General features: G+C 46.8%; 2 protein-coding genes across 2 annotated transcripts; one reads left to right on the forward strand and one right to left on the reverse strand.

The window, feature by feature from the left end:
* The first annotated feature begins 131 nt into the window (after nucleotides 1-131).
* LOC127749592 (uncharacterized) lies at nucleotides 132-1390 on the forward strand. Its single transcript, XM_052268384.1, has 4 exons — nucleotides 132-573; nucleotides 659-827; nucleotides 911-990; nucleotides 1072-1390. The coding sequence occupies exons 1-4, from the start codon at nucleotides 397-399 to the stop codon at nucleotides 1369-1371; spliced, it is 726 nt and encodes a 241-aa protein (XP_052124344.1). The 5' UTR covers nucleotides 132-396; the 3' UTR covers nucleotides 1372-1390.
* Nucleotides 1391-6214: 4824 nt separating this feature from the next.
* On the reverse strand, nucleotides 6215-8707 carry LOC127749599 (uncharacterized). Its single transcript, XM_052268391.1, has 4 exons — nucleotides 8234-8707; nucleotides 8017-8091; nucleotides 7852-7932; nucleotides 6215-7776 (listed from the first exon to the last, which is right to left on the reverse strand). The coding sequence occupies exons 1-4, from the start codon at nucleotides 8338-8340 to the stop codon at nucleotides 7680-7682; spliced, it is 360 nt and encodes a 119-aa protein (XP_052124351.1). The 5' UTR covers nucleotides 8341-8707; the 3' UTR covers nucleotides 6215-7679.
* Nucleotides 8708-10959: the final 2252 nt, after the last annotated feature.

Genomic DNA, 10959 nt, shown 5'->3' on the forward strand with positions numbered 1-10959 from the left:
ACCAGTTCCAAGCCACAGCCTGACTACTACATAAAGAAGTTGGGGAGATGGAGCGTCATCCCATTAAGGCGTCCCCGTCTCCAAACGAGACTACCAGCGATTTGGTGTACCTCGGGTTGCACTCGGCATCTTCGGCTGTCGCTCGGCTCGTGCTACTCCCGCGCCTCACCTCGCGCAGCCGGTGCCTCCCTCTCAGCAGCGCCTCTGTCCAGAAACCTGGCTAGGAGAGAGGCTCTAATCCAAATAGCAGAGCTAGCCGCTCAGTTAGGTTTCCTGCAGCCCCTCGAGCCTCACACCCCAGCTAAAGAAAACGAAAGAACATGTTGCATTTGCTTTGAAAGTAGGCCTACAAGGCACTGTTTACCATGCGGTTGCTTCGCATATTGCACTGTATGTATGCAGAAATGTTTTGGGGGATACAATGAAAGAGCTGCTGATGGCAACCCATCGACGCACAGGTGCGCCAGCTTAGAGATGAGCGAACAGGCCAGTTCGAATTTGAACGAACTCGAACAAAATTGGCCTAAAAATCTTCGAATTAAGGTGTACCCACCTTTGAAAGATCCATTCCATGTAAGTCAGTTTGTGAAACTACTAAAACTCCCTTTTATGTATTTTATTACTTAATTAAAATTCATACTTTATATTTTTGGTGCAGATTTTTAATGACATGGAAAGATTTTTCAATAAAAATGTAGTAGAAATGGTGAAGGAATATTTGACTTTGGAAAGGTGTGATCGGGCGATTCGCACAGTGAGAACTTCAACTCGAGCCAAAGATGTCACAGAGGCATACCTGAAAATGCCGAACAGTGAAGATTTAGAGGGTAAGCCAATAATTTTCAAAATGTATTTTCTCCTTGTTTAAAATTTCGCATTACCAAGCTAATACTATTCTATTTGTTGGCAGTAAAAAGGGACTATGTTCTGGCGGCCCTGCCGGCACTCACCAGCAAAGAACAACTATGCAAGTGGATTTTAGTTGGGAAGGTAAATTGATTAAGCATTAGTTAGTGACACATCCGTCATGTTAATCTAAATCTAAATCATACTTTGTTTACTTCCTGACAGGAACCTAAAGGAGTCGGTGCAGTAATTAAAGTTGATTCCGAGAGCTCTCAGTGGCTTGACTCCAACCTCAGCTCATACACCATTGTTTTGGATGGCGAGAGGTTTTCAGGGACTCGAGGAGAGTTTTCTGTCACAGAGGCTGTGTGCTGCTGCATGAGCCTCATGTTTCTGTTCGATTTAAAGCTCCCTCTCTATGTCTCGGGGGCGTGGCGCTTTCTGGCGGAGCACATCTGTGGTCTGCCCAGCTCAGCCAAGACTGTGTCGCCCATGACACAACTTTATATTAATCATTTCGATTAAATCACTGAAAATAACCATACTACTGTGAGGGTCTTATTTCACTTGCATTGCATTCAGGAAACACGCAAAGTGATACGTGCTTAGCTCTATGCATTATTGAATGCACACGCGTGCATTGACGGCTGGGAACACCTAGACAACAATTGCATTTGGACATGAACCAACGCATGCACAAGGGTGCATTAAGGGGGGGGGGGATGCAAGGCGAGCCGATTTTTCGTCTGACTTTAAACTTTACATTCCTTTTTGTCGCACTTTGATACGACTTCTGGTTTTCGAGAACGAAGCTCATATCTACGCGCATGTCAGGCCGGGCCGCAGCCGTCTGCGGCTGGACGCTATGGCCCGCTATGGGCCGCTATGGGGCGCGCCCACCCGGGCCACGCGCCCGGCCCGACATGCGCGTAGATATGAACTTCGTTCTCGAAAACCAGAAGTCGCATCAAAGTGCGACAAAAAGGAATGTAAAGTTTAAAGTCAGACGAAAAATCGGCTCGCTTTAAGTAGGTTGATAGCTCGGCTCCTTGCATGAGAAAATACGGGTTGAAAAAGCTCTTGTGATTTCGGAAAACAGCCCTTTTTGCCAAACGGCCCTGATCGAGTACAAGGCCTCCAATCACATAAGGAACTATACCGTTGTAATCCTCACACTTTCACCTTTATTTTGATGTAACGGTCGATGTACTTTGTTTGAGTTAAGTACCCAAGAATGCAATTTTAGTTTATGCTTACACACGCTCCGCCCGGCCGGCGGCGCGCTAGGGGACCAGTGCCACTAGCGATCCTGGCGGCCGAAAGTTTTAGTCGCCATCCTCATATGAAGAGGAGGCGGCCCTCATTACCAATGGATCCAAAGAAAGAGTCGCTAGTTGAGGCCAAGCTGGCTCTGACACTTGCTACGCTTGCATGTCTTTGAGAGGGGGTATAAGTAAAACTCTATGAATCTTTGCAGCAAGGTCAAAACAGACTACACCATTGGAAAGAGAATATAAAACTGATTCAAAACCATCTATGGCAAAAAGTTGGATTGCTTATTCCTACCTTTTAAAGAAAGAGAAAGGCTGCCGCACGCAAGCCTTATGCAAGGAAGAATATACGAGTGGTTGCGATGGTGCTGCCCGACATGGACGTCACGGATGGGCTGGATTCGTTGCCCATTCCTTCCTACCAGCCGGGGCCGTCGTCACCAGGCCCCTCCTACCAAGGGAGGGAAGCCGCAGTCAGCATGCTGGCCGATATGGGCGTTTCGTCCGGGGACCTGAAGAGTTGTCCAATGTGTCCGGGCTATTGGACTTTATCGACCAACAGTCAGCGGTGAACGCTGAGAACACCATAGTTCGCCTGCTGGAGCAGGGAGAGCGTGAGCAGGGAGAGCGGCAGGGCAAGCTGGAGCAGGACGGTGACTTTGGGGTGCCCGTGGCGACTTCAACCCCCATCAAAGCGGAGGTCGTCGACAATTCTTCTATCGTCGTCCTCAACACGGTTGACGAGGAGGCCATGGAGGAGCTCTTCCGCTGCGTCGCCGTGCCAGCCGACGGGATGGGGGTCCCCATCATCAGGGTCCTTACCGACTACGTGATGCTCTGCCAGAATAAGTATTTGTGGGCGGGGGTGGACCTCAACAAGATGCAACCCTTCTTCGAGCTGAAGGGCACGAACAGCCGCGGGAACAGCGCGAAGGTGCGAATGAGCCGCGACGAGTTGAGGGTACTGTGCGAAAAGGACATTCAAGATTTCATAGCCGAAGGTATAAGGAAAGGTGAACTAGGTGACTTCATTGACTGTGGTGGGCTCCGGCTCACCATTGTCAATCTATCGGATAAGAAACAAATGTTTAATGTTAGGATAAGGAGGAAAGACCTTGACACTCAGTGCATTGACTTGGCTCTCAAGTCGTGGGAGCGCATCTTTTATTTCAAAAAATACATTGAGTATCTGGCTAATCAAAAGAAAGAGGCGATCCCCGTTATTATTAGGCTCATACAACAATTAAGTAAGGAAGCTGCCGAAATTTTTTTTGAGGAGGGTCATGGCTTTGCTTATCTTAACAAGGAAAACGAAGTTCAAATTGTTAAATTTAAAGAAGAGTGTTCAGATTTTAACGTTGAAGTTTTCAACCAACTGGGTGATGTGGACTTCAAAAAAGTACGATTTGAAATCAGGTACTATTATTACGATTTTATCTTAAGTAAGATCAAGATTCAGTATAGAAACCTGGTATAAATTGTTTGTGTTTTGCTTTTGTAAATAAAAATTTATCTACCAATGTACTCCATCTCTACGCCAGGTCCACACGCCTGTACGTCCAGACCATGGAGGACCTCGACGGCGACCTGGCCGCGGCGGCCAGGAAGGGGTACTTCATGGTTGAGGCGCACTTCAGATTATTGGGCTGGCGTGGCTGGCGTGTGGACGGACATGGTAATGGAGCAGGATATCATGTGCACCTTGAAGAGCCAGGGTGGGCCGACCAGTCGCGGGCTGACGGAGAGCGGGGTCACGCAGTGGGTCGGCAACAGGCCCGCCATGCACAAGGTGACCACCGCTCTGGAGGGGTACTGTGGCCTCAAGCGTGTTACTTCGGAGCAGCACGTGGACTTGGGCAAGTCTCGCGTGTCGCGGGACCAGGCGGACAGGCAGCGCCTGGTCAGCTGGCTTGAGGCACACAACCCCTTCGACAACAGCGAGGGCATCCGGTGCATATCGACGGGCGTCAGGGGCATCAAAGAAGTCAACTGTTAAAAGGCCATGAGTGTTTGTTCCACGGCAATGGAGAAATGTATTGGCACCAACTTCATGGCCATGAAGATTACTCGAAACTTGCGGGTCGTCCTCCTATCGCAGCTGGCTGCCCCTAGCAAGAAGAAGGCCGACCCCTTCGTCGAGAGCAACGGCTTGTTCGTGACCATTTGCTGCCTGGGAGTGAGCACTGCAAAGCTCCAGGAGTTCTTGCAGTATGAACTGTGGCGCCGCCCGACCTCTTCGAGGACGGGATGATTCGCACCAACGCCAAGGCCAAGCTGGTCCCGTGCCTCGTGGAGGCAGTGCGGGCGGCCGCGGCTTCATCTCCCGACGAAGAGGACTCTCCTGAAACTGTGGCTGCCCCCGGGGTGGTCGCGACGTGGGCTGCAGCAGTGCGACGGACCGTGGCCGAGGTGACGGTTGTCGACGGAGGGTTCCTGCAGCACGTGGTCCCGTGGCCGCGCCCTGGCCCTACCTACGGGGCGGTGGGCACGGCGTACGTCAAGCACATCAACAGCAGGAAGCTACGCGCGGACGGCCTTGTCAAGGTGGTGTTCGTTGGATACGTGTGGTGCGGTGGAGCACCAAATGCGAGGAGCAGCGGCGTCAGGCCAAAAAGAGTGGTGCAACAATCGCTCCAGATATTGATGTTAGCGCAGACATGTTGTGTACTGTACAGCGCGAGCAGTTTTTGGGTAACACCCAAAATAAGTCATTGCTCAAGAGACTGCTCAGGCAATATCTGGAGGCGGCTGCTGTGCACGTGCAGCAGGCCGAGGCCGACGCCGACGTGTTAATTGTTGAGACTGCTCTCGCGGAGGCTGCTGCATCGCGGCGTGTACGCATCGTGTGCACCGACTTTGTGTTGTGTGACTGCTGTTTGCTGTGCTGTTTTGTGTTGTGCTCTGCTTCTCCGCGATGGACCCCCAGCGCTTCATTACGAAGGGCAAGCGCGGCCTGTCTCTCGTCACCAAGGTGCAGAAGATTGTGCTGACGGTGTTGGGGAATGTCTTGATCGACAACTTCACCTTGTCGCCCACCGACGCGTGCAAGATGACCGCGCGCTTGACCGGAGTGGGCCGCTGTACTGTCCTGAAGCTCAAGAACGACTTCGACGCCGGTAAGCAGCCCGTGACACCTGGAAAGAAGAGACCGCGACAAGAGTTCCTGTCCGGGACGAGGACTGACGTGTATGGACATGACGTCATCAACGGGGTGCGGCGCCTTGTTCATTCATTTTTTTCCGGCGGAACGAGGCGCCCACTTTGAAAAAGAGCAAGGCTGAGATGGACGAGGATAACTCGCTTCCCAACATGAGCACCACTACCCTCATGAGGTTCTTGCATGACCTCGGCTTTGTGCATACCCAGCAGAAGAGGAACTGTGCATTTATGGAGCGATGAGACTTGGATCAACGCTGGACATGCGAAATACACAGCATGGCACGACACGACAATTGCATCACCACGCGACGCCCACAGGGAAGGGCCTGTTGGAATGAAGCAAACTCCAGGTAAAGGCGGGAGGCTGGATTGGAACAAGCCGTTGTACGTTCGTACTCATTGCATCAGTCCTTTTGACGGTGGTGTGCCTATTGTTTGGTACCCTTTTCCTACCCACCACGGAGTGAAAAGTGAGACTATTTTTATGACTGAAGATTCAGTGTTTGAGTTCTGCGGCATTTGTTTGGGCTCACTAGAAGAGTACGCCTCCTACTGCGGATGTTTGGATGATTGTCGACCTTGTGCTCTGCAATGCGCAGTTGCGCCCTCTGTTTCACCCGCACTCGATGAAGATTTGGATTCACCCCCACCGTATGATCCAGCATGGATTACGAGCTACTGCACTTGGGCTCCCCGGCTGCATCAGAGGTTACACACCGGTGCTGGCCCTGCCGGACACCACCCCATTCCTGGAAAGACAGTACCCCATCCCCATGGCCAACGAGGCCGCCCTGGATCAGCTGATCCGCCAATGGGAGGAGTGGGGGATCGTCCGACGGGCGCCATCGCAGTACATCAGCCCGCTGGTCACCACACTGAAGGACGGATTGGAGCGCTTCAAATACGTCGGTATAGGCTCGCGCTGGACACGCCAGCCCTAGTTCTATTTCGAACACTTTTGAACCTGGTGGTTTTCACAATGATGATGATGTTGATTTAACTTAAGATGATTATTCTTTTATGAAGAATGCTACTGCAGAAGATGGCCAGCAGGATACTGGCGGAGAAGTGGCTACAGCAGCCACCATGCATTTTCAGTCAAAGAAAAGAATACGTTGGTCCTCAGATGAGACAATTGCGAACATTGTAAAGGAAAAGAACATTATGTGCAAAATTAATGGGAAAACAAACACGAGATGATCCCGTTTCATCTTAGCCTAGTTCATAATACGTGGACTTTGAAAAAGATTGGACAAATAAATCATGGTCAACCTGAAGAAAACTGAAATATTCTGTTCCTCAAGGATTAGTCTCTATTCATATTATACACAAGTGCAGAACATTAGCAAGATTCCTCTAGAAATTACGGTTTATTTTTATAAATGATCTAACTGAGCTAAATTTTCAAGGTGAAATAACTCTCTTTGCTGATGATACAAATTTATTCTGTTTTGGTAGCACTGAAGAAGAACTAATAGCCCAAATGAACAAGATATGCATGTCCTCATGGAATGGATGGAACTCAACAATCTATTTATAAACATTGACAAAACGCAATATATCATTTTTAAGAAACCGGCAACACTAACATCAAACATCAAACATTTTGTCTTCAAAGATATTATTATATTTCACATGTACTTGTTAATCCTTCAAATTCCTTTATTTGTTATTGCCATAAAATATTTAATTTTTGTTAGTTTATGCAACTTCTTAAAAACAGTACCATGTATTAAACCAACCCTAAAAATGGAGCTGAGGCTCTTAGGGTGCATTGTACAAAATAAATAAATTAAAAAAAAAACATACACAGATACATTTAAAGAATTCATTAAGACCTGGATAGAAGAAAAAGCATTCTACAAACTTGAAGACTTCATGAGTCAAAATTGGAGAAGAGATAAATAAACAGTTCATTAACCTTCTTCACATATAGTTATAGTAAATATTTAAATAAATAGTGGTAAAGATCCAATACAATATATGCATTTAGAAATTATTATCCCTAATTCTTTCTCTGAGACTTGAGAGATCGGTGAAGTAAGAGAGCTTCAGCATTTTAAGAAACCTATGTAATTAATTGTCCTTACAAATACTATGAGACACGAATCATATTCGATCATCAAGCAAAAGGCATTTTACATTAATTGTGTCTCATGTTTTTAACCTTCAGGCATCTAGTTCTATATGTTAAAAATATTTACAATCTATGAATTTATTCAGCAACTTTCTTTCTCAGGATGATAGCAAGCAACAGAAGCCCCATCAAAAGGCGACACAGGGGTAGAAATGTCAGATTAGAACTTAACTTTGGAAATTCAATGGGTTATAAGGTGCATTGATTTACATGCAATGATTGACGGTACACAATGAATTCAACTTCTTCTTCTTTCAACTCCGGGTTTAGGAAGATAGGCACAACCTCTCCTGGGTATTTCTGATCATAACTGATAGAAGGGTAGTTGTCGTTAGTGCTTGAATGGTCGGAAAGGTAACAAACCTGCAGAGAAACAGAACACATTTTAACCTAGTAGAGGCATAGGGATTATATTTCAGCTTAAATGCTACAACTAACGTGTATTGAAGTAGTTTTTCCGCAACGTCTTCACTGTATGCAGACAATGTAAGAATACTAATGCCAAAGATGAATAAGATCCTGACAACATAAAACAAACAAACAGATCAAATAGGATGGACAGGAGAAATAAAAAGAAGCAGGTAGAATACTTAGGCTTTTTACCATGGGGTAAAGTGAAGAGGCACGACCATTCCAAGTGCGATGACTAAATGCAGCATCTGGTGAACCACAGCCATCCTGGATGGTAAACAGAAAGTATAATTTAAAGAAATTTTTTAGAAAGAGAAAACTAGGTGCCGGAGAATGAGGCCAGTTTTAAGAATGCAGAATAATGCACAACCATGAGGTTAGAAATGCAGTAGAGCCTATAAATACTCACGTCTGTTGATATTTCGCCAGCCAGTAGCATAATTCCATGGCTTTCCAGGAAACTGCACCCCACAGCTGAGAGAGCAGGGATAAAGGACACAGATATAGTGGTGCCATATTTCAAACTTTAATTTTCTCAGCAGATTCAAGAACAATCTAGCAAAGCAACTGCGTAAACGTCGGTACAGACGGTACACGTAGGCCAGCTCCACGTTGACAACACTGCAACACCATATACATCCTCTCATTGAGTCACAATGGGCACATTTGAATGACTTTCATTTGCTTTCGCTATGCAATCAAGTTTTCTATCGTTTCGACGAAAGCAGAGTTGTCTAAAGCTATGTATATGCGTTGTCACAAGAGCTTAAAAATAAGTTTCAACCTGCTCAGGTTGGCAACCGTACGGATGAAATCTGAAGTAGCCGCCAGACCTGTGGTGTGACACCTGCTCTGCTACTGTTCGTGATCTCGTGTGTCGTAACTACTATAACTACTAGGAAGGACTTGAATAAAAGTAATGAACACTAGGAGCCGGAGCCGGAGCCGGAGCCGGGGCCGGCGTTGCACGAGCCGCCCCCCCACGCCCCCTCCCGCCCCTGCGGCAGATGACCCCACAAAATCATCGTAAGTATGGTCCATCCATGGATCCACATGGTCCACATCCTCCCATGCTGCCATTGTGCCACAGTGAGAGTTAAAATGAAACATGCGAGTCTTTTAGTTGATACTGAATCGAAATTTCCAATTCATTTTATTTTAATGATATGGCCCATCCATGGGTCCATCACCCCATCCTACCATGCTTCGATAAGTGGGAGGCTGGTCTAGAGAGAGTTAAAATGAAACATGCGAGTCTTTTAATTGATACTGAATCGAAATTTCCAATTCATTTTATTTTATTTCATTTCCTTAGCATTTTACACACCTCTTTCTTTCTCTTTCCAGCGATGACAACAAAAACAAATTAAGCCCATGGCTGATGTTCTTAATAGTGTGCCTGACAGCAGCTGCTGTGGCGCTGTGTCTGCTCAGACCAGAGCAGACCAGCACATTCCTCTTTTTATTCTGTTGTCTTCTATTCGGTAAGTAAAGTAACACATTGACGATTAACTGTTGATCATAACCTATCACAGTCACAAGATAGAAATGCACTTCATTCATGTACTTCAAAAAGAGTTTATGACTGCTTACTAGCAATGAGAACTGATACCATGCTTTTTGCAATTGCAGTATTATTATCAGGAAACAAGGAGGCGCAAAACGCCCTCCTTGCCTTCCTGGGGGCCAGTGCCAGTGGTGGTAAGTATCAAATTGTAGCTGCTGCGTTGTACAATCCAGTCCATTATGTGAAACTAATACCATGCCTCTTGTTTGCAGCGTTTCTGCTTGCGACGCAAACTCAAAAGGCAATTGCCCCCGAGAAGAAAGAGTCTTAAGTAGCATAGTTGTTTGAGGTGAGGACCATATATATGAAGTGTAGGGGAGGGTGGGGCACCTGGAGACAATTTGGCATATTTATCCTTGAAACTCGGGAGGAAATGAAGTTAGACTGTAGCGCCCGAGTCGAGGCGAAAGCCCTAACTTAGTGCCACACGAATCCGTTTTGTTTTTGAGAATATCTCAAACCGTTTCGTCAGAGTGATAATTTTAGTGCTGCTCTGCACTTTGTCTCCAGGTGCCCCAGCCTGGGGCACCTGGAGACAGCCGCGGGGCACCTGGAGACAGTGGTGATTTTGCGAAGTGTTTCAAATTTTAGTGATGTCACAAAGTGACGAGAAGATGGCAACGGGTGCGACGACCATTCTCACAGCAAGGTAGTGGTTCTCGCTCAAAGGGTGGCTGAGCAGTGAGCTGCTAAGTGTAGGGCATACCGTACACACGGTTTGGCAGCTTTCTGATGTCCAGGAAGGTGTTCCCATAAGAAATACATGTGTTGCCTCCAGGTGCCCTACGAGACACATCACATTGATAACCGTCGGCATCACTACCCCAAAGTTCGAACAACAAAATCGGCTCTCCCCTAGTTTCATTCACGGGTCTGCAACAGAAAGTTATTATTGCAGATGATGGGAAGATCGACCTCTTAACTTCAAGCCTTTAAGATGTTCCTTACAAAAATGTGTGCCAAAGCCGGCACTTTCATAGAAGTCAAGTTGAATTTAGTATGTGGGTGCTTCAGAAAAGTGGTGCATCTCTCAGGTGAGGGAGCACATGTGGACCTCTGTTAATCTTTCCCATTTATTTCCCAGACGTGCCAAGGCGGCCAGTTCAAAACAGAAAGAGTGGCTCAGTGTATATATGTCAAAGCACCTCTTTTCGCTGCTACAGCATTCGTGGGTGTAAGGGGAAAAGTCAACAGTGATAATGTTGGGACAAAATCACTGCGGAGCTGAACGCGATGCCGGGGGGTGCCATAAAGACAGTGAAGCAATGAAAAGTTGTAAGTACTACTTTATAAATAATTGTTATAATTGTAGTTAAATGGAATGTTGTAATGAGGTTGTAATTGATCGTGGTTTCAAACAGGTGTGGAGGGATATAAAGAGCCATGTCTCAAAAAAGGGAGCAAGCAATAGGAAAGACCGTATTTCAACGAGAAACAGGGAATCTGCCCGTGTACCATTAAAGCCATTAGAGCTTCATGTGGCCCAGCTCTGTGGGCGCAACTACATTGAGGGTGCCCCCGAGCTGGCTGATGGTTTGTCAGAGAACCATGTAAGTTTCAAAATCTTT

Source organism: Frankliniella occidentalis, unplaced genomic scaffold, assembly GCF_000697945.3.
Source record: "Frankliniella occidentalis isolate FOCC.00 unplaced genomic scaffold, Focc_3.1 Scaffold68, whole genome shotgun sequence".
Classification (NCBI taxonomy): Eukaryota; Metazoa; Arthropoda; class Insecta; order Thysanoptera; family Thripidae; genus Frankliniella; species Frankliniella occidentalis.